The sequence below is a fragment of the Stylophora pistillata genome, chromosome 2 (assembly GCF_964205215.1).
Source record: "Stylophora pistillata chromosome 2, jaStyPist1.2, whole genome shotgun sequence".
NCBI lineage: Eukaryota > Metazoa > Cnidaria > Anthozoa > Scleractinia > Pocilloporidae > Stylophora > Stylophora pistillata.
The window spans coordinates 1871978-1896279 of NC_142520.1; the positions used below are offsets into that span (position 1 = coordinate 1871978).

Consider the following 24302-nt stretch of genomic DNA (forward strand, 5'->3'; position numbering starts at 1 on the left):
TGTTGAAAGAAATTGGATGCTTATTACTTTTAGGGTTAAAAAGTTAATTGGGTTTAGGAACTGAGTTCTGTTTTGTTTTTTTTTTCACCAAATCTAAACATTGTAGAGTAAGGTGTTAGTTTGAGTTGTCTGCGTTGGAACTCTCCTCTCTAAAGACTCAAAAGGCTAGAAAAATTATTTTTTTACAACCAACTTATACTTGCTTCATGTAATTCTTAACGGCACAAAAAAAAATCTTGTTACTAGGCCTTTACTCACTTTTTGAAGACAAAGCTTTGGAAGAGAGTAAGCATTTTGTCAGCCCAGCCACATGAAGCAAGATACAAGGACTGTTAATTTGTTAACAACATCTGCACTGAGGAGGGATATACATATTACAGAAAGTAATTAATATAAAAAATCAAGCTCCTCACCATTTCTAGGTCGATCGAAAGTTGTTCAAAAGTGTGGATCAATGCCAGCATCTGAAAAATTGCGCACCTACTCCTCCCCCATTAACCAAACTTCATCTCAAGCTTGTTATCGGTTGATTGTTTCTGGTTAAGGGAGGGGTGGGTGTGCAGTTACTTATCCAAAAGTGTTATAACCATTTTTTCCTATCCTAATTAATAATATTACCTAAATACTTATTCCTTCTGTGTATCTAAACATGGGATTAAAATAGTCTCATTTTTGTGGACATGGAAATTAAAAGGAAAAAAAAAAGGACACGAGTGTCGCAAACGTGCAACGTCTGACAAACTCATGTTGCGATAAACTTGGTGGTAGTTACACTTTTTGTTGAATCCGTCTCAAAGGCACTGTACAAAGTCGTCGTTAGATCTGGATTAGAAAACAGTTCTCGAGACAAAAAGAGAACTGGAGGATAAACCCATCTTTCGGCAACTTATTCTCAAAATATATATAAAATCCATATGAACTTCAAAGTAACATGATCATCAAAACTTTCATTTCTCCAGCTAGGACGAATAGCTATACGGTGTTGTACAACATGGGCGTGATCTTGATATACGGCTCTGCCAAAGCTCCCATTAGAGCGGTAAAGGCATCGGCTTGACGGTGATCTTCTCCATCTGTTAAGAAAAAGAATTGCTTTATCAATCCATGGCCAGGGACGTCACTTCCAGTGAATGAAGAACGTTTACTTAACAACAACAAAAAGAAATTGGTAAAACGTTTTGTTTCGTTTCGTTTCTAAAGATTTGTACATTGTACAGGTTAGAGAACAATGACACGTGGTCCCCTACTAGGTTCATCAAAACCCATCTCACCCCGGGGGAGAATATCCATCACTCAGTAATCTGGTGTGTGGGAAATTAACGTACATACCCCTAACCCTGCAGGAGACGGGACCTCCATTTGTTCGTCCCTATCCGAGAGGTCTAGAATATCTAACCATTTCTTGATGTTCTAGAAAGGTAGCATATTCTTCTAAATTATTTTAAGACCTTGAGTGTCGGCCGGGGCTCAAACACTCGACCTCCCGCACAATAGTCCAGCGCTCTATCCATTGAGCTAACTGGAAAACGAATAAAAATCAGATTGTGGGCGGGGAAACGGTAACCAGTGGCGAACGTTTTGAACATGCAGCGCGTGTAAACATGGAACTAGTGAAAAGAACACGCAACCAGCATTGAAAACGGCGGAAAAACAGTGAACCACTGCCGAAGATCACTAATAAGGGTAGGAAATCGTGTGACCAACGAGCGCGAAACTCATAAGAACAGCATCTTGGATGCTAATCCAGTCATGTCACTGGTTCTTGCCTAATTTGCATAGGAAATCCTGCTCTCTTGATTGGCTGCGCCCCATAATGCATTCGTGTAGTACTAAAATTGCCGTCTTCTAGAAGCTTGAACACAAGCAATGATGACCGAAGCAAGTGAAAAATGCGGAGATGTGTAACTGGCAGAATTTCCCTAAAGTTCCATCAAACATTGGCTTAACTCACCACTAATGAATTTTCTCCACGTAGTTACCAGGAAAGGTTCCAAATGAGTGCGTGCGAGAAGATGTGCCTACAAACCAGCCATCATCGCATTTCTCCAGAACGAGTACTTCATCGCCTTCTTCAAGACGAAGCTCGTCTTCGTTCATAGGTTCGTAACTGTACAAAGCACGATACCTGAAAAACAGCGTAACAAATAAAACCTCACCATCAATCTTGAAAAGAAATCTTTCAAGAACTTCACCAACTCGTAGGCCCATTGGGTCGCTGTCTTAATACACGCAAGTGTGGACGGTATTACGATACCTCTCTCCTTGCTCGTGCCCTATTGCGATTGGCTCGTCAATTATTGCATGTGCGACCACGCCACCAGAACTAAAGCGAGGCTCCACTGGCTCCTCGATGTACTTTACTTGCGTCTGCTTAGGAGGAGCAGCCTGGCCTGGATACATAGCCCCTGAGGAGCTGGGACCAAACATAAAAGAAGCCTTACTTAGTATTGTCCGTCGGCATAAATAATATATGAACTTAACAGTTTCCAACCCTCACCTTCTGGACTGTTGTTGTCTGTGATCGAAACTAGGTTCTGGTCTTCTGAAATCCGGTTCCTAACAATCAAAAACAATTTCCAGGCGACAAACTTCAAAATTTTCAAAACTGAAATTAAAAGACAGCTATTGAAACCGACAAGGAGAGCTCACCTGCTCCACACGCACTGACTGAACGGGTTGCACTTGTTCTTGGCGAATGACTGCAAGAAAGTGAGAGTAGCCGTCGTGAATAATACAGACAAAACAATGAGCCAATAAGAACAGAGTAAAAACAAAGAGTCAATAAGAACAGAGTAAAAACAATGAGCCAATAAGAACAGAGTAAAAACAATGAGCCAATAAGAATAGAGTAAAAACAATGAGCCAATAAGAACAGAGTAAAAACAACTAAACTGCCAGAAGCGCGGGAAAACGCGGGTGACCAAGATGCGGCTGGGTTTAGTTTTGAATCTGATTGGTTGATTAGCTAGCGCGAGTTTTCTGGACTAATCATAGAACGGAGACAAATTAAAACCAGAGCAATCCCGGATTATTTTCCAACACTCAATTCGCTACTGCTCCAAAAACCAATCGTGTATGACTAGGAATTTAAGTAAGAGTTTCCCTCACGACGTTACTCACTGCTGTATCTGGTTTTCACCAAATACCCTAGGGTCGTTTTCTCATTCAAAAGAAACGTATAAAAACAAACCCCAGTTTCAAAGACAAAAATTTGACATAATAAGCTGCCTGTTGAAAGAACAGACCTACCTTTAACTTCAGGTTCTTTAAACACCTCTAAATAACTTGATGGTACAATTCCTTTCCTATCACCGACTCTTCCTTCGTACCAGTTTGCGTCTACTTTCCGCACTAAAGCGATGACATCTCCCTGGAAAAAGAACATATTGTCTGATCAGTCCAATTAGACTGAATCCGAGGGGAAAAAAAAATAAGAAAGAAAGAAAAAGGAAATTATAAAGCGTTTTTTTCGACTGACTGCGGTAAGAGCAAAAGCAGTGGTACCGGTATCTCTTAATAGCCAATAAGAACAAAGTATAGCATCAAAAGGAGCCAAAGTGAACTCGTGGTTAAAACAAGCAAACTGCGGAAAACGCGGGAAAATGTGAGGGACCAAGACGCGGTTGGTTTTATTGTGAATCTGATAGGCTAAGAGGATGGCGCGATTTCATTACTCAATTAGGAACTGAAGAAAGCAAATACAAATCTATGCCGGATTTCTATTGATACTAGTTTGGAAATTACTTGACCAGGAAAAAATTAATACGAAGAAAACTAATTCAATACCTTACTACAGGGAAGTTCTCTCGTGGTTTCTGCCTTAAAGTTGTACCTCAACCGACCCTCCCCTTCCACAGTCACAGACTGTGTCACGTGTTGACTGGGTGGCCGCGGTTGAGCCTGGGTCTGCGGTTGAGAGTAAGCTGGAGGCTGTTGCTGCTGCTGCGGCTGTGCGCGTTGTTGTACAACTTGGACGCGCGGAATTTGCTTCTGAGGGACTGGGACTGGTTCTGGTTCTGGTCCGTCTTCTTCCTCTTCAACGGGTCTGATCTAGTAAAAAAAAAAAAAAAAAAGAAAAACTGCGTAACTATCCAAGGCCCCCATTCATACAGACAAAGCATGTTTATCTATCCAATAAACCTACGGATGACCGGCATGTAATTTCTCCTTACAATAACACTGCTAAATCATTCATTAAGATCATGAGAATAAAGAAAATGATCACCAACCTACAAAGCTATAATTGTTGAATGAGATATCACGAAAATAAAGGAAGTGATCCCCAACCTCAGAAGCTTTGACTGTTAAAAGGAATTCTCCTTGTCAGTAGCAAAGGAAATGTAAAGTAGAGTTTTGATTCGACTACGTCATTACATGAGGTAAAAAACAACTTTGAAACGTGTTTTAGCTTGGGTGTGAAAGGAATACAAGTTAACTACCTCGACATAATTTTGAGGGAAGATTCCCCGCCTGCCATTTAGTTCTCCGTCAATCCAGTTCTTGTCCACTTGTCTTCTCACGTTGATTATGTCACCTTTCCTAAACGAAAGCTCCCTAGTGGATCAAAAACAAAAAAATCTGTGCGGGTTTGTACGAATGCGCATCACCGAAAAAAGAAACGGAATACGACAGAGTAGTCGCCACTACGTCTCGCACAAGAGCAAATAAAACTTCCGTGCCTTAAGGACCAACTGTGGGGAGGGGGGGAGGGGGAAGAGGAAGGAGTCGGAAGGATTTTGTTAGGGAAATCTGTCAGGGTCTGTACAAATGCGCAACACAAAAGAGAAAAAGACGGAATACAACACAATAGAAACGACATTAGCCAGTAGGTAGGTCTCCCACAAGAGCAAAAAACTTTCGTGCGTTAAGGACCAGCTGCAGGGGAAGAGGTCTGACGGATTTTTTTGGGGGGGGGGGGTTGGGGGAAAATCAAATGCACACAGAGGGGGGATATTGGAAAGTCGACTTCCAATAAGGAGCACCATTAGAATACTTTGAAGGCTGGTGGGTGGGGGGGGGGGGGGGGGGAAATAAGGTACATATTTTTATGGGACACAACCAAAGTCCTCCGACCCGCCCAACCCAAGCCATAAATAATAGCTGGTCTCCTGCATACGTTGGGATTTTTTTCTACGTGGACTTACTTCTCAGTTTGCCCCTGGAAACTGTACAAAGCCCTGGCTAAGAATTGGGGTTTATTTGCTTCCCTCCTGGCAGATTCCTCGTCCTCCTTTCTCTTCCTAGCCATCTCTGTCTCGTACTCTCTTCTCAGTCGTTCTTCTTCCTCCTCCTTCCGTCTTCTGAACCTTTCCTCCTCTTCTTGTCTCCGTCTAACTTCTTCCTCTTCTCTTCGTCTCCGTTCTTCTTCCTCTCTTCTTCTGCGCGCTGCTTCCTCTTCTCTTCTTCGAAAGGCTTCTTCGTCCGGAGGAGACCGCGGCCTGACTTGTGACTCTGCCGAAACCTGGGGAACCTGGACCCAAACAACACAAGTAGGATTCATTATGAGAAAAGCTGACTCCCAAAGTGGGCAAGAGTAAAGCTGAAACCCTAAGATTGACTACCATCCAATTTTTCGTTACAGTATAAACTCTGAATCAAACAAGGCCATGACAATAACGGAAATGATGGCCAATCTAAGAAGATCTTATTGATCCTTGTCAGTACCATGGGAAAATTATAAAGAGTAGTATGGAGAATATGCGATCTGATGTTAAGATGTAGAGAGAATCCTGTGTTTTGATTGGTCAACCAAGGGCTGCCCGATCGGGAGTTTAACCCTTGACTCCCGCGAGTGACCAAGACAGAATTTCTCCTTCCATTATCAATACAATATTAAGAAGACAACTGATGACGATAAAGAAAAATATCAATTGGGGGTTGTAGTTGATCCAATACCAGATACTCTGAACTATCATCATAACAATTGTATCCCGGTTAGCTCAATTGGTTAGAGCGCCGGATTGTGTTGTGCGGGAGGTCGAGGGTTCGTGCCCCGGCCGGAACAATACTCAGGGTCTTAAAATAACTGAGGAGAATTTGCTACCTTTCTATAATATCAAGAAATGGATAGATATTCTAGTCTTCTCGGATAAGGACGAATAAATCGTAGGTCCCGTCTCCTGCAGGGTTTGGGGTAGGAGACGCTAATTTCCCACGCACGAGATTACTGTGTGGTGGATGTCCTCCCCTGGGGTTGGATGGGAGGGTTTGTCTTACATTTTATACATGAGTCTCTGGCTCGGGCAATTGGGTAACCATGCCTTACGTAAAGACAATAAACTTGATTGTATTGTATAGTATAGTAAGGAGAGTTCAGTACTAATGAGATCTTGGGATCTTATGGATTTGAGTCTCCTATGGGAAAGCTCAAACATGGAAGGATTGAAAAAACACACTGGCCTTTAGGACCACCATATTTTTTGTGTTTTTCAAGCGAACGGAGGCCAGCGCGAAATGAGAGTCACGCACGAGGGAAGGAGCACGAAACAAAGCCTCACACGTGACTCGTGCTTGCCTCCGTTCGCCTGAAAACGCCAATAAAAAATTACGCCTGTTTTGCAGGCTAAAACACACAAACAAAACAAATCAATACGTATGATGCACGATCCTTGCAGTATCTAATACTGCAGTTCAAAATATATGAACTTCATATATTTATTCTATCTCAAAACAAATCAAGTTACCGTTCTTCCTCGGAAGCGACTCTCATACAAACTAGACGCGCTGGGAGGTTGGTTCTTTTCTTCCATTTGAACAGTCACAGATGCTGGAGATCTCCGCTGATCTAAGTAACTTGTACGTGGAGAAGACGAAATATTCACTGAGGCGGGCGATGCAGGTACAGGGTCTTGGAATCTTCTTTCTTCTCCGACGCTCGCTGCCACCACAATGAAAGGAAAAAAAAATAGATTTTCGCTTCAACTCTTTACTCCCCGACATCAGTATGCATATTCTCCATACTGTTCTCTATAAATTTCCTAAGCTGCTGACGAGGAGAATTTGTTTAACAATCAAGAGCTTCTTCAGTTGATGATCATTTCCTTAATTCTTGCGACCGTAATGCGTGATTTAGGGGTGATATTGTAAGGAGAAATTAAATATTAGTCACCCCTGGAGATCAAAAGGTTAATCAATACACCGCACACGTAATGCAGTGTTCTCCAGAGAATTAAATGCCAACTATAAGATTAGTAAAGAGGTTAGCACAATGCATCAACTATAGCGAACGCTTTAAAAAAAAAGGTAACGGGCGTCAACGCCGGCAATAGGATCTTCTATAGGAAAATTCATTACTTGACGAGGGAATTCCGCATTAAACTGCACGCGAAAACCGATTTCGCACGAATAGTGACGCGATGAGTGCGATATCGGTTTTCAAGTGCAATTTAATGCGGAATTCACGAGTGAAGTAATGGAATTTTCCTTGAATCGCATAACTGGATTAAAATGAGAAAAAAAAAAGGAAAAAGCAAAACTTAAAATTGTTATGTTCACGTAGATGCAAAACAATATCACTTAGCCTCGTTTTCAACTCGCAATTCCACACTCAATACCTCTCTTCGTTAACCAATCAGAATGCGAGATTTTATTCAATGATGCGATTCTGGAAAAGATACGTTGGTTAGGTCGACTGAGTTGATTGGCCACTGTAGAGTTTCTAAAACTGACGTTTCAAGCGTCAGCCCTTCGTCAGAGTGAAACGTCGGCTTTTAAAACTACTTACGGTGGTCACTTTACGTTCTGAACTCAGTTAGCAAATCCAAATTATCTTAGTTCATAGTGACAAGCGTCCTACAAAGTACGAGGAAAAGAGAACTCAAAAGCGTCTTGAAAAGAAGGACAGACGAACAGAAGGTAGTTACCATAAGATGGCCTCTTTTGAACGATGTATGACTCGGGTTCTTCAATCGTTTGAACTGGAACTTCCACTCCTTTCTGCATATCTTTGTACCAGGCGGGCACGTGACCAGTACTGGGTCGCGACGTCCTCCGTTCTCCTCCACCTGGCTGCCAAGAAGCCCTTCTGTCGATGTCATCACTTGACCAGGCAGGCTCTGGTTGTGAAGAGACACTACTAGTGTATGTGTTTCTGACTGGTTCTTCGTGTATGTAATCTGACTTTCTGAGAAAAACATCATTGTCTCTATGGTCCAGAGAGGGAGACGCGCTCCTGGGCGGAGTCGAGGAACCAGAGCCACCTTCATGTTCCCTGACAGTTCCCTTGGCGACGTCACTTGCAAGTAAGCCAGATAAATTTGAAGAAGCTGGTTTAAGGGAGAGAAATATTTTAACACTAACTCATGAAAAACAACGTGATACAGCCCGTTATATTTTTGCAGACTTCTCAATGGCTCACACTTTTCAAAGCCTCAAATTTTCCGGCCGATCGAAGAAACGACCGTGCAAAAGCGCTGATAATGATCAATGAGAGTCCGCCTTTGAGCTGGAAATGAGTGGATGGATCATTTTGTGAATCGTACTGTTCAATTTGGTTCTAAATTCTTACTGAGCGGGCGACAACCTCGTTCCCAGGGTCTCTTACCTTCCACTCTCGCTACAGGAGACGGGAAGATGAGAGATCCTGGGAACGAGATGAGAAGACTTCACTTACTTCCTGCACTTGAATGCATTTCCTTGAACATCTCCTTGTACCACTTTCCACCCCTTGTGATTGACTGCGAAAAACAAATGGTGATCAACCTCAAATTACAGAAGTTCAGACAAACATAAACAGATAAAATACCTATTGCACGCTGATTGCCAAAACAATCGTTAGCAACAGAAAGTCGAGCGCGAGGGGATCGCGATGAATGAGTCACACGCGAGAGGAGGAGCACGAAGCCTCGCGCGTTTTCCTCCACTCGCCTGAAAATTGCAAAATGAACGAAGCGCATTAAAGAGAGTTGCGAGTGAGGGGGGGTGGGTGGGGTGGTGGTAGCAGCTTGTAGTATATTTCTGCCTCCGTGGAAGCATTAACCATTTCATGACCAAGCTCTAATTTTCCCAACAAAATCACCCATGAGTCAAACATTAAGGTCAGGAGAATAAAGGGAATGATCACCAACTGAAGAAGCTCTTGATTGTTAAACAAATTCTCCTTGTCGGTACCTTAAGAAATGTTAAGAGAACAGTATGGAGAATATGCATACTGATGTTAGGGTGTAAAGGGATAACTGCACCAGGAGAGTTTCAAAAGTAATCGAGGGAAAGGTTTCTGCAGACTTACTGGGCGATGTGGTCCTGCCGCGGGGTTACCCGTCTCTGACTGTGTGTGTTCTTCACTGTATTTTTTGGGGGGCTTCATACGGGTTGGCGGCGCTACTTTGATTGGTTTGGGCTCTCTCGTGGCTGAAATATGAACATATTCAAGACATTCATAAATTGGCAAAAACACTAGCGAAATATTACATTGGACGGGCCTCGCGAGTTTCACACCACTCCCTCGCGCGCGTCCTAGTCCTCGCACGTGTCCCACCCTTCGCGCGTGTCGCTCTCTTCAGGTCAGTTATTACCTTCCACAGCCGCGTGTTCTTTTTGTTTTTTAAACTGCTGCATAGCAGGTCTTGCCACTGAGGGAGCTGAGTCCGAACTACTTGCATCACCATTAGCCATCATGAACTCGTCCTCCGAGCCAATAGATCCTGATGTTAATCTAAAACAGAAGAAGCAAAATCAAAAAACTTGACAGGGTCTGGGCCCGTGAAGCTGATGGTTTTGGACGGACGTCTGTATCAGAACAACTGCGCACCTACCCCTCCCCTAACTTATCATAAACACTAACTTGTTATCAGTCGACTGCTGTTGAGTTAGGGGAGGGCTGGGTGCGTGGTATTTCCCGCGCTGAATAAAAATAATGAAGATGACAGACAGGTGAGCAAGATAAAGATTTGCCACACAAAATATACACAACATACCAAGCTAAGCAAGCTAACTTCAGTGTAAGCGAGACAAATTATGTGATTGACACGTTATCTAAGACACTTGTGGGACATTGTGAGCTGTCTAAAAGTGATGCCTAAAAATGAATAACGCAGGACTGTGAAAAGTATACGAGGTACTGAAAAAAGCACTTTCTGAGGTAATGTGACAGATGGTTAATCAAGAATTAGAAATATTCACTTCTTGTTTTTTTTTTCATTTCGTCATAAGTTAGATCAATGAGTTTGAATTCAGGCTACTGTTACTTTTACGCGAAAAAGATCCGTTTTCTAATTTTATATTACCACAATAATTTAATTAGAGTATATTACACTAAACGAAACTATCGTTACTGACAGTACTTGGCATTAAAAATTTTTATACAAAATCAGAACTTTATTGTTATAACAAACATCTATTATCCCTACCAATTCAATGGATTTTGGAAATTTAATGTCAATCATCAGAAACTTTACAATGAATTTGAATTCATCTCCCCTCAAAACTTAAAGGCTCATGTGAGTACGGGTTTTAAAATTGCATTGAAAAATATTACCAGTAGTTCTGTGTACAACCCCTAACTACAAAAAGACCAATTTGCCTTTGAAAACAAAAACCAACATTTCTACAAATTTCCGTGAAATGCTTCTTAGACAAGGCAAGTTTTTTAAAACGTTTAATTTATATAATTATTCTTTCATCTGTAAGCTTGTTTGCTAATTTGATTTCGAACTGTATTACAGTACAAGAGCAGTTTGAAAGTGAGTGCCAGAGTTACTCCAGTATCGCTTTGGTTTTACCTTGCTCTGCTTTGTGATTGGTTCAGAAAACTCATGCCATTCTCTCCACCAGATGCAAAACTAAAAACAATCGCAAATTTGTTTTTCTTGTTTACCCGCGCTTCAAACAGTTCGCTTGTTTTTTATTTGAGTCCCCATTAACGTGACGATGTTTATCTTTCTTCTGACTTTCTTCTGACTGGCTGTTTTGATAACTTTGGTTTCGCTTTTTGACACTCGATTGGAAACTGCTCTAAAAATACTGTTCGCAACGCAATTTATGAATCTCTATATTTTAATTAGCTTTACACAATGGACATCCATTATTTAGACAAACCATTTCATGTTTTAATGAAAAATGTATGAAGGACTTCGAGTGCAAAATTGAGTTACGTATAAATTAGAAATGCATGCATAAGTTATTGTGCAAAAGAAGAAATTTTCATTAAATACTAACTGTGGATTAGTTCCATCTCTGCCGTCAAATCTATGAAATTGTAGACAAGAATAGGCAAATATGAAGATATGATTTAATCAGTAAATGCTGCAGGGGATGTCATCAATAATGTACAGAACTTTAAAATTCTTACTGCAGGTCAGAAGATCTACACTTGAAGAGCAAATTTAGTTATTTTTTTTTTCTTTTATAATTGACACCATATTTTGATGTTGATGACTATGATAGCAATGACAATGATAACAATGATGATGTTGCAAAAGCTATACAGACATAAAATTAACAATATAGATTCCATGTTGCCGTACATCTGTTCACCAATAGATGACAACTGATGTCAAAATGTGGAAAGAACAAAAAATTGGCAGTGTCAGTGATGTTCTATACACATTTTGACTTCTTCTATGGTCTATTATTTTCTGTACAGACCCACAAGAACATGGAACCTATTTGTTTTATGATAAAAAGCAAAACTTTTATAACAGTGATGTCATCTATGCACCTTTCAATGTTTAAACAATATTTTATGCAGATGTAAAAAGATAAATTTTGGACCATGAAGAGAGGATAACCTTCAAGATTTTTAGTCAAAAGAGAAGAAAAATTGGGTTATGGAGACAATCCTCTGTATATAATTCTGCTGACTTGTGGTGATAAAAAAATCAAACTTATTAGTAAGATGATAGTTTCTAAAGAAACTGTTTGGGGCTGCGTCGGTGGGGGTAACGAAATAATTTGGATATATCAAAAAAGTTGAAATGGTAAATTGGCCACCGTAACGACTACAAAAGCTGACATTTTGAGCGTTAGCCCTTCGTCGCAGCGAATGACGAAGGGCTAATGCTCGAAACGTCAGCTTTTGTAATCGTTACGGTGGCTAATTTACCATTTCAACTTTGTTGATATATCCAAATTATTAGTAAGATGAGTTATCTTGACAAAAAAACAAAATTATTTTGGCTTAACTGTAACACATTGAAGCTGGTACAGGGAGATACAAAAGAGTCTTGGAAATTAAGAAATTCTTTGGGCAAGTGTCAACAATGTTTTACAGAAGGACTATGAAAGATTCAAAAGATTACTTTTTTATTCCAGGATAAGTATTTACAAAAAACACTTACCTTCTTCCTCCTCTACCAATAGGGCGTGGTTTATCGGTGAATCCCCTAGGGTCTGCTGGTGCTCTCATCTGGGCACTGGGTTCTACCAAAAAGAAAGAAGCAAAAAAGTAAATTAAAGAAAAAAAATGGCAAGTCAGGGTTTGACACTAATAGTAGCCCACTAGCCACAGACTAGTAGAAATTCAGTTTTGGCTGGTCGTTTTCAATTTCCACTAACCAGTTTAGCTAGTAAACAAACTGAACTTGTCATAACATCTAAAAACATCTAAGATGTCACTAGCCACTTGGCTAGTAAGTTGAAAAGTTAGGGTTGAGCCCTGGTGAGTTTGTACTTGTGTCACATGGCCTGTCCAGTTGATAGTAAGAGACTGTTGAAGTTTTTGTGGTGTGAAGTAACTCAAGAGTATTTTCTTTTCCACCCATCTATACAACATCAGTCCGTCCTCACTGCCCCCCTGATTATTTTGTACGATTTCCTAGACATTTCCTAGGTGAGTATAGACTTTACCTTTACCTGTGACATTTCAGTGGCTAGCCTGGAAACATGCCTCAATAACATGGCCAGGTTTGAAACCCAGAGTCACCAAAAGGAGTTCAGAGCCCTGACCTTTCAACTGCCCCAATTTTTGCAAACCAATAGTGTAAAAGTAAAGAACGTCTACAACATAGGCATTAATGCAACTAGCAAGCATACCTGAGGATGTTGAGGAGCTGGATGCAGATCGTATTCCTTCCATACCATGAACTAACTTAATTTGCTCTGGAGGTCTCACAACTTCTGATATAATGTTTGGATTCCATTCATTTGCATTATATGAATCATCTGCAGTACAAGCCCAGAAGAGATAATTTAAAAATGTTGTCCACATGTAACAATAAACACAAACTAATTATTGTCAAGAAAAAGGTATGACATTGAGGTTTGCCTAATGCCTACTGACCAAGATCACAGCTACCCACTCACTTTAAGGTACAAATCCACCCTTATGAAAAAGCAAATGATAGCCATGGGGAAAAAAAGACCAGAGCTGGAGCTTTTTCTTTATCTTTGGGCTTCATCATTTACTTACTAACATCTGTATCCATATTCTCCATACTTTTCTCTGTACATTTCCTTCAATACTGACAAGGAGATTTCATTTAACAATCACAGCTTTTTAGGTTGGTGATCATTGCCTTTATTCTCATGATCTCAATGAATGATTCAGCAGTATTACTGTAACAAGAAATTACACAATGGTCACTCTTGAGGTTTAAAGGGTTAAAACTGCCCCCATTGTGAGCCCTGGCAATCCAAACTTTTTTGCATTCTTGATGTAACCCCATCTAAGAGACTTGGCTCAGGGCTCAACACTAACTTTTCAACTTACTAGCCAAGTGGCAGTGACAACTTAGATGTTACAACAATTTCAGTTTGTTTACTAGCCAAACTGGCTAGTGGAAATTGAGAACCAGTAGCCAAAACTAAATTTCTACAAGTCTGTTAGTGTCGAGATTTAGTTGATGATCATTTGCTTTATTCTCATGACCTTCATGTGTGATTCAGGTGTGATATTGTAAGGAGAAATTAGATGTTAGTCACTCTTGGGATTAAAGAGTTAAAAAATCATCACAAAGTAACAATTGGTTCATGCTTTAGCGTGTACTATTGAGTTATGGAGCACGTGGGAAGTTTGGAGAGCAGGAAAGAAGCGTAAGAGTTGCCTGAGGCGATACCATTAGTGTCGAGCCCTGCTTGGCTGATGCCAACATTCCACTCTTTCAAACTTTCAACCATTTTCTTTGAAGCACATTTTCCGATCATTTACTATAAGATGAAGTGAATTGTTTTATGTTGCTGTTAACAATGAATTCATTAGTGCCATTCTAAATGTACTTAGAGCATAGCTAGCAGAACTGCGCAATCAAATTCAATATACGTACGCGTGCTCAAAATCCTGATAGTGCACGCTGATAGCATCAGCAAATTGCTTCACCAGAATTTTTTTTTTGCGCGAGCAGCCATTGTTAGCACGGAGAAAAATAATATATTTTGCAACAATAATAGATACAAACAGAGACTCAGCCTACTTGTCCGAAAACAAAGACAATGTTTCGACCTTTTCCCTTGGGCTAGAGTTCTTAAATGAGGCAGAAATATAAAAACAACGGAAAAGGAGACTCGGCATCAGTGCCATCACAATTCGCTTCAACTAATATTGTTGTCCGTTTTTCGTGTCGGATTCGATGCACAATTCCACCGGCTATGTTCTAAAACAATTGGTTCACGCTTTCAGCTGTGCACTATCGAGTTATGGAGCACGTGGGAAGTTTGGTGAGCACTCAAGAAGCTAGAGTTGCCCTCACCTATCGCCTCAGGCAACTCTTACGCTTCTCTCATGCTCTCCAAACTTCCCAAGTGCTCCATAACTCAATAGTGCACGCTAAAGCATGAACCAATTGTTACTTTGTGATGATTTTTTAACTCTTTAATCCCAGGAGTGACTAACATCTAATTTCTCCTTACAATATCACACCTGAATCACACATGAAGGTCATGAGAATAAAGTAATGATCATCAACTAGAGAGGCTCTCGATTGTTAAGTTAATTCTCCTTGCCAGCACTTTAGGAAATGTACAGAGAGCAGTATAGAGAATATGCATACTGATGTTAGGGTGGAAAGAGTCAATATACAAACCTTTGTATGAAGAAAATGCATTTTCATTATTGTTTTCTTCAACATTTCTCCATCTCTTAAAGTCTAGATCCTTTTTATCCCCTCCCCCTCTTGGCATTGTTGCATAGGATAAAACTTCATTTGAAGATGATGGCTTGAAGTTTGCCTTGCTAATGTGAGTTGTTCTGCCAGTGTCCATGTCATCTTTAGATTTGGACAAAGACGATGAGAAGAAACTGTTGTTTGTTGTAGTAGGGTCTGGAGATGGCATAGGTCTTCTGAAAAAGTGAAAAAAAAAAAAAGAGGAAAAAACATCAGCAAATGGACTGAGTAAACCATCCTCACTAAAGAAAACTTCAGATGTTGCATTCTGGCTCACAAATATTCAATGCCATGCAGTTCACACCTGTGCAAGAAGGTCTTGCAAGATAGAAACATACCATTGATTCACTAAAAGTACTCTCAGAGTACTTTTAGACTGAAAATCTACTACCTTAACTTCCAGAGGTACAGGTATCTAACATGCAGCTGCTTCTTACTGATAATTTCCCTTTATTACCAAGTTAAACCAGCAAGGACAACGAACAAAGGTATTGGCCACAGGGGGCAATAATGATAAAATACCAAATTCTTTTCATGAAACCTAATTAATCAATTTTAACTAGAAAATATTGTCTAGATGTCAAAAATCAATATCTGATTACTGACACAAGATACAAAAAAAACAGTGTTGATAACACACTCTTCATTACTAAACTAACTTAAATAACTTTGTGTAAAGTTTGTATGTTAAATTTTGTTTTAGAATCAGTGACCTGTGAAAATGACAATTACGAGAGATTGAGGCTAGCTAGCCTATCAATTGCCACCCAAGTAGAAGACAATGAAAGCAGTATGAAACAGGAAGTGGCCTTCTTACTGATCACATGGGTGAATGGGGGAACGTGTTGAACGAAAATAAAGCTACACAAGGACCCTTTTGAAAGCACACAGAGTGACATTCATGGCAAATACAAGGAAATGTTTTATTTTACAAAAGTTTCGTTGAAATTGCACAATATGATTGAGGCAAATGCAAAGCCTACACAAAAATGGAACAAATAATCTAAGTCTAGAAGCAGAATAATCTGGGCATAAAATTCAAGCAACTTCCTACTGATACTGAAAAAATATTTTAAAACAAAACAGAATCGCTTTTATCTAGTGAATCTACAGCCCACCCATCAAACCACCAAGCGGGCCCCTACAATCTACATATAAATATCAATTCTCATTACTGCCTCTAATACATTTCTTATAATTTCAACTCTAAGAATTTGCCATTAAACCAAACAGTGTTTTGTGGCTGGTAGAAGTTTTTATTCTCTTTACTTTCCTACTCTAAAATATACCCAGTATTGATATTTTCAGGAGAAATTAAGACTAGAAGATATAAATTTTTTTCCTTTAATTTTTTTTAAATCAATTTTTTTTTTTAACATCCTTGCCTGACAAGACTGGCAGTATAGCTTTTGCAATGTCATGATCCATACAATGGATAGCCTGACTGTACATCTGGAAGACAAATGACTTAACCTTCAACTATATCTGTACTCATAACCACAAGGAACAACAAAATTTCAACAACAATATTTTTGTTTTCCAAACAAAATTCCTGTCTTATGAAGGCCTCTTCAAAACTCTACCACACAATGTTGTGTCCTATGCAATAAAAAGCTTCCTTCAAAATTTGATTCTAGGCAGGAGAGCACTTTGCTTTCATCATTACAAAAGAAGGGATAAAATTGTATTTTTTGTGAAATTGCCTTGAAATGAAAGTCAGAGACTCTTACAACAGTAAATTGTTTGTGAATGTTTTGTTGTTGAAAGATAACTTCAAAAACCTCCAATTCACTTGAAAAATCCTCATACATTAACCCTTGGACATTATTTGTTCCTTGAAGCTCTCATATTCCTATCATTTGGCTCCTGGAAAACTATTTTGTTCTTGGAACAGATAACATCCACAGCAAACATCCAAAGAAAACATCAAAGCATATTTTCTTACTATTTGTAGACTACAATTTACACTTCTTAAAATTATGCAGAATCTCCTTTCATTGATAGTAAATTCAGGAGATATTCCAAATTCTCTACAGGAATGGGTGCAATATTTTGCTTTTGGTTGACAAATTGATTGTTAAAACACACACTCAGAAACATTCATGTCACAAACAGTTATAAGAAATGAAACTGATTTAATGAACATACAGACAATAACTGATAACAAACGCAAATGATACTTGTCTGTCTCATTCCTTCTCACATTTACAAGCATGCTTTATGTTCTTTAATAACCTTTGCAAAGCCATGCTTGATTTTCAATCTTCCAATTTTAAAAGCAATGCAACAGATCTTTTCAGGCAATAGAAAAAAAACATTTGTTTTTTTAAATCAAGTACAAGAAATTCACATTGAAAATATGAACACACACAGATAAGAAAAGTTTTGGGCTTCAGACAATCATACAATCTAATACAACCCTGCTTCCCGCTGTTCAAACCACACAGAGACCTTGTACATTTGTGTAAAAAGCACAAAGTACAAGATTATCACAGATGTTTTTAAACAAGCAAGTCTGCTTGTAGCTTAAAAAATGCATACTAACATAACTTTTATGGGAGCAATAATCATTAGTCCCTAAAGATCTATTTCAATAAGTTTTGAGGCATCTTGAGCAAATTACAGTAGATAGTTTATAGTGATGGTGTATCTCATGCTGTTAAGACTTCATACCAAACTTTATTCTACACTGAGCTCAGAGGTTACAAAGATATTCTGACGAGACACAAAAATGTGTATCAATACCAATGAATTATGAAATTCCCTCAAGCATGAAATTTGAAAATGATATCATATGAACCTCATGTATTTCAAAGAATCTGATAACCAGATTTTCACTGTGATAGGTCACACATACAATTTGTCTAGATTAGAAAGGAATCTGGGAACAATTTGCTAGTTATATGATCACAACAAATGAGAAAGGTTGTGCAAAAAGTTTTTAATAATGAACAATAACAAAAAATTCTGAACCGATGAATGTATTCTAATGAAGATTAAATATACCAAGGTATTATGCAAATTTCAAATTTTGTAAAACAAGGTCCTTGAATGTTAAAATACGTAGAAGGTTTCCTGTAAATGTATAATTCTCATACTAAATAACATGAAAATGTAAAATATTAATGACACACGGAAAGCTTTTCAATAAACAGACCTCACAAGGGACAAAGGAAAGCTGTAAAATTTCAGAAGAGAGGAAAAATATTTTATGTAAATTAAAAGGTAAAGTTGATTTCAAATGAACACTTAAAAATGACTGCACACAAAAATCTATCTTGCAAAAAAATTCTACATAATGAGGGTCAGACTGGAATTCCATCATATATGGATGGGCAAGCATTATTTTAAAACAAAAACACACAAATGTACCACCACGTTAACAAAACACAGGAAATGAATGTTCATTTGTATACTGTGAACTGAAAACGTTCCAAAATGCAGTTATCATTGGCAAATATTCTCTCAGTTAAGAGCCAACCACATGTAATTGTACCTTATAAAAACTTTAGGATGAATAAATGCTGATTTAACATAACTGTGCTACAGGCACAAAGTTTATCAGGACAGTTAATTTATTCTCTGTGAATACATGTTTCAATGTTACCTGCTAAAACTGAAAGAAGCTCTTGTCACGACTCTTGCCTCACTAGCCATGATATATGAGAAATTATTCACTCTGGCTGTTTGATTTAAATAGCGAAAAGACAGATAAAACACCCAGTATAGCTGGATATTGAACTCAGCACTCCATTTTTAACACTCCTCCAGTCCTCCTTGAAACATAATAACTTTGATTCTCCAATAACATAGAAAAACAACACTTGCCATATATGGAAAACACTCATTAGTAATCAATTAACATATCAATTTCACAGAGACTTACAAAAGGTCAAACATTTTATTTTTAACAAGCAAAAAATTGATTTTTGTGACCTTAAGTTGAAAGAAGTGTTTCAGCACTAGGAAAAAAAGAGGCAAAAATAAATATAAATGTATTCCAGCCGCCGTAAAAAATAAAACATACAATCTATATCCAATTAAAGCTTACAGCAGATTACAGACTAGCGACAGAAATTGACAACAAAACCAGAAGGTTGTCAAAATCTGTTTAAATTATCCCAAAATCATTTGATTCACTGTATAAATCCAACAGAAACAGCTGACACTTTAAACTTATCCAGTGCATCTATTTTTAAATGCAGACACAAAGTAACACCAACTGTTTTGAAATTAATCATAAAATCTCACTTTTGAGACAAAAATATACTACTAACGACAAGAATGCTTCAAGCTTGAAAAAAAAACAGTAACTTCATATCTCCAAATGGATTTTTTTTATTATAAATTTTCAAATGTGTTTGGCTGCTTTCATACAAAACTCTGGATTGAAAAAAATATTACTTTATTTGCATGAAAAGTTGAAAAAATTCTTAATGGGAAAACATATCTTAAAACAATTTGTAATCAATTTATTGCAAACTTTTCAAAAAAACCTATCTCATGAAATTACGATTACATCGTAGTAACATAAATCAAACATACATAATGGTCACACATCTACACTTCAAAATCAAAATAAGCCTTAAAATGAAAAATAGATTAAATTTAGATACTTCAAGATGAATACAATCATACATTTTTAACGTCTGATATATAAATCCTTTCTTTCATTTTGAACACATATACAATTTAGAAATGTAAAATTAGATGGAAATGTATACAGAACAGTCTGGAGAATATGCATGTATACTGATGTCAGGGCATAGAGGGTTAAAATCTTGGATTCCAGAATGGCCTATAGCCTCTTCCCACAAAAAAAAAAAAAAAAAGAATATAAAAAATTTACTCCATGACAAATCTGTATCATGTTCTTGAGCCCAACTAATAAGTTAACATGAGAAAAAAATACATTCTGATATAATTAATTGCAGTGATACATGTGTTCTGCATAATAACTTACCTACAAAGGATCATTTTCAACATGGACCCAGTCTTTTTAATACTATTTAGAGCATCACTGTGAGTCCAATCTTCACAGTTTACATTATTGATGGAGCGCACTAATAACCCCTCCACAATTCCAGCCGTGTCAGCTTTACTGTTTGGCGTCACCTGTAAATGGATTAATTGACACCTATCATTTTTGCTGTATATCCTTTCTAGGTCCAAGATCTGATATTAATTCATAATTCAGCCCTCCAGCTCTTATACATTTTGTTGTGTTTTGGTCATGAGAATTGGATGTGATATCAATAATAAAACCCTAGTCTGATATGCTTGTCTGCCTAACTACAATTTAGTGCTTCATCATTCTTGAGATTAACAAAAATCCTACAAATTCAAAGGTGTTAACAAAGTAAACTTGAATTTCTATGACTTCTATGGTTCTATCTGAGGGAAAATAAACAAAACAACAGCTAATGAACAATAAAAGACTTAATATTTATGAGAAATGATGAATAAAAAAAAGTCTAAACACTCTTGAAACATAAGTCTGCAGTCCAAAGTTGATATCTAAATAAAATTCAATATGGTTGCATCTGTGAGAAAATAAACTCAAATGTACAACCGCTGATGAGCAATAACAGGTTAAGACTTTTATTTTTCTAATCATTTTCTTGTATTTAACAATTATTCACTGAAGGCATGGTGAATATCATTGAATAATCTCCGAGACGAAGTCGAGGGGATTATTTGACAATATTCACCGAACCCGAGGCGAATAATTGTTTTAGTACAATTTCAGAGCTGAACAACAGAGAAATTTCTAAAATCATAACATTTTAGTAACATTTATTAACACTTTATTTTAACATTTTATATAAACCGTGTGGAGTGGTTTATATAGCTTCATATAAGGAACCGCTCGACCAATCAGATTACTAGAAACTCTTTGCTCAGCTCTGAAATTATACTAATTAATCATTATTCGCCGAAGGTGAGGCGAATATGGTCAAATAATCCCCGAGACGAAATCGAGGGGATTATTCTACAACATTCACCAAACCTGAGGCGAATAATTGTTTTAGTACAATCCCAGAGCTGAACAACAGAGAAATTTCTAAAATCACAACATTTTAGTACATTTATTAACATTTTATTTTAACATTTTATATAAACCACATGGAACCATTTATATAGCATCATGTAAGGAAATGCTTAACCAATCAGATGGCTGGAAACTCTTTGCTCAGCTCTGAAATTATACTAAATATATATATATATATTGCAAAACTCTTGAAGCATAATCTGCTGCCGCACACAACCTCCAATTAGCCCTTTAACTCCCATGATCTGGTTGTCAATTCTCCCCTCTAGCTGCTATACATTTCCTTGTAAACTGGTCAGGAGAATTTGGTGTTCAATCAAAGCAACAACTTCTACCTGATAAGTTTGAGTATTCTCGTTACCTGTTTGCTAGATAATGTATGGATATTATAAGGAGAAGTTACAGAGTAATCACTTCTGGGATTTAAAGGGTTAGTGTAGTACTATCCAGTAATAAAAGAAAAACACTTTTATAGCAGATTTTAACTTAACAAGACAAAGATTTTTTTTAGCAATACACGAATCTAATGACCTGGGTCACTGATATCTGAAATGAGCACTAACATATAAAAGTATTTCAACAAATATGTGGGAGAACATAAACATGGCATCAGTCTAAACATAATTTGAATAATTGAGGCTGAATAATCTGTCTAGGATTTTAGATTAAGTGTGGGATGATCCTGTTTGTCAAAATAATAAAATATGCAACCACAACTAATTACTGGTTCAGGAAACAGTAAGATTTGCGCTGGCACTAGATGGGGACAAAAAATTGTCATAAATTTTGCAAATAAAGTAACCGTTGAGGGATGCCCCTTTGCGCATGTCATTATAAAAGTATCTGAGTGTTTCTGAATTATCTGCAACAAAATAGAACTCTCAAGATGAACTTTCATTCAGAGTCCCTGTTCTATCCTCGAACCGCAGATTAATCGTTGTTTATGGTAGATTTCTGTCCAATTAAGGCACCATTTCTGAGAGGTTTCCGAATCGCTAGAAACCAGGCTGTTTATTCTATATTGTTCCTCCAGTAAAAATTAATCTAAGTCTTTCTAGCAAAAAGTTAATTTGAATTCCTGTGCGTAACATGGATCGTGCTTTTGAAACGAACTCTGTTCCACGCGTACTATTTGTCACTTCAACATAATTCGATTTACTCCTCGGCGCAAGAGCTTAAAGTAGAAATCCTCGTTTGAAATAACTTTAAAAAATTATCACGACAATTTACGGCGTTCCGATTGTTGTATACTGAAGAGAAAAATGTCTTGAATAAATAGAACTTGATATTACGAAGATTATTGATCATTGACGCAAAACCCACGCAAACCAAAGCACTAATTTCATGAAATCTACAAATAGTGTAGAAATTGTTAATTCCACAAGAAATAATTCAAATCAATTTATAAAACTATAGACTTTGAAAGGTATACGTTGCTTGTTTGGTTGCAGCACTTCTCTCACCACAACAAGACGATGACATATCTGTGCAGTTATGCACTACGGGTAATTACGCTTAAAGCGTTTCAAGTCCCTTAAAATATAGCGGTCAAACGCGAATCAGATAAAACCGAGCTAAATTGCAGGTCTAAGCAACGGCAATTGTAAACTATTAATCTCAGGGAGAAGAAGCATAAGCCCGCTTTTATCCAGTATATATGATTACAGTGTTGATAAAGTTTCAGTGAAGGCTGTGATCGTATCTGTCAAATCCTACTCAAGCTATATCGAATATCCTTTACAACTTTGAAATTTGGTAATAACCAAACATAGCCAGCGCGCTGTTTGCGAGATTCTTATGAATGACTGCCCAAACGGCTTTAATTCTGAAGCTGAAGTTGAACAATTTGTCTGGAATTTCATAGAAAATATTGCACCACGGATAGGTAGACAACCTGCGTTAATACGTCTAGTTTATGCCTCAACTCCTATATAAACGGACGCAGTTTTGTGTTAAACCACTTGAGGCTGCAACCAAACTCACTTAAACAGTCCGTTTAATTAAAAATGACAAGCAAAACTCACAAGCATTTCATGATAACTAACCTTTGCAATTCTTAAAGGTGCTCGAAATTCCTTGCCTCCCTGCAGACGAAAACCCCAAGGAGCTCCGCCGCTAAGCACAACTTCGTAAACTTCAGAGGACGCCATTATCCAGCGAATAGCAACAGAGATTACCCATAAATCCCTCCGCCCATACCAGCTTGACTGGCGAGGGAAAAGAGACACTTACCATATATGGAAAGTTCGCGCTTGTTCTCATTCAGCAGAGCGTGGAAAATTTTCCTGAAAACTTACGAAAACAATTTCCCAATTTGATTACCTAACATAAAACAAAACTAAGGATCATTGATAACTAATTTTTCTCAGACCTGTTTATCGGGCTCTAACTCCTAGATCGCCCGAACAGATCTGATTTCAGGCACTTATCGCGCCCTGACCCAAATGGTGTTCATTATGTAAACCAAAAACTCATATAAGTATATTGAAAATGTCCTATTCCCATCGAAAACTCCCATAAATTAACTAAATTGGGTGCATATTATTAAATTATCTTTTCCAAGATCGATGAGACAAATATTGTCTTTAAGGACTAAATTACATTCCGGAAAAAATTAGATTAATTTAATGAGATGAAATCAGTGTCCACAACTTATATAGGGCCTCTTAAATTTACAACGCACAAGTTGTCTATATCATCCGGCAATTTATATTATAACATAGCTAGCAGAGCCGCGCAATCAAATTCAGTATACGTAAGCGTGCTCAAAATCCCGATTGTGCACGCTGATAGCGTGAGCAAATCGCTTCGCCAGAAATTTTTTTTTCGAGCGAGCGACCATTTTTTGCGCGGGGAAAAATAATATATATTCAGGACAATAATGAATACAAACGGAGACTCGGCCCACCAGTCTCAAAACGAAGACAATTTTCTGACCTTTTCCCTTGGGCTAGACTTCTTAAATGAGGCAGAAAAAGAGAAAAACGACATCCAAATCTCTTGCTGTCCTCACCGCCATAAACATCCAGAAAGAAGTGCAGGAAAACAGCTATGTTATAAAACGAATAAAGGCTGATAGTTTCTAAAGAAACTGTTTGGGGCTGCGTCGATGGGGGTAACGAAATAATTTGGATATATCAACAAAGTTGAAATGGTAAATTGGCCACCGTAACGATTACAAAAGCTGACGTTTCGAGCGTTAGCCCTTCGTCGGA

The 24302-nt window shown here is 38.0% G+C and overlaps 1 protein-coding gene across 3 annotated transcripts; it reads right to left on the reverse strand.

Moving 5' to 3' along the window:
• Positions 1-70: 70 nt before the first annotated feature.
• LOC111340359 (uncharacterized) lies at positions 71-23277 on the reverse strand. Of its 3 annotated transcripts, XM_022947196.2 has the most exons (20): positions 23133-23277; positions 19999-20150; positions 14955-15211; positions 12970-13098; positions 12276-12357; positions 11155-11184; positions 9513-9652; positions 9227-9348; positions 8612-8675; positions 7863-8264; positions 6684-6877; positions 5145-5470; positions 4440-4554; positions 3787-4050; positions 3250-3370; positions 2650-2699; positions 2498-2556; positions 2255-2413; positions 1952-2125; positions 71-1073 (listed from the first exon to the last, which is right to left on the reverse strand). In XM_022947196.2, the coding sequence occupies exons 1-19, from the start codon at positions 23235-23237 to the stop codon at positions 1954-1956; spliced, it is 2943 nt and encodes a 980-aa protein (XP_022802931.2). In that variant the 5' UTR covers positions 23238-23277; the 3' UTR covers positions 71-1073; positions 1952-1953. The 3 variants fall into 3 exon arrangements, with proteins under 3 accessions (XP_022802931.2, XP_088603766.1, XP_022802929.2); XM_088747640.1 differs by lacking the exon at positions 11155-11184; XM_022947194.2 differs by lacking the exons at positions 19999-20150; positions 23133-23277 and adding an exon at positions 18643-18817.
• Between the last annotated feature and the right edge of the window lie 1025 nt (positions 23278-24302).

Excerpts from the sequence above, each read along its gene's own strand:
- LOC111340359 (XM_022947196.2), bottom strand. The coding sequence starts at position 23,237 with ATGGCGTCCTCTGAAGTTTACGAAGTTGTGCTTAGCGGCGGAGCTCCT. Across the intron at positions 9,653-11,154 it reads AGAGATGGAACTAATCCACA|ATTAACATCAGGATCTATTG; the intron begins GTTAGTATTTAA and ends CTTCTGTTTTAG. Across the intron at positions 8,676-9,226 it reads CGGCAGGACCACATCGCCCA|TCAATCACAAGGGGTGGAAA; the intron begins GTAAGTCTGCAG and ends TGTTTTTCGCAG.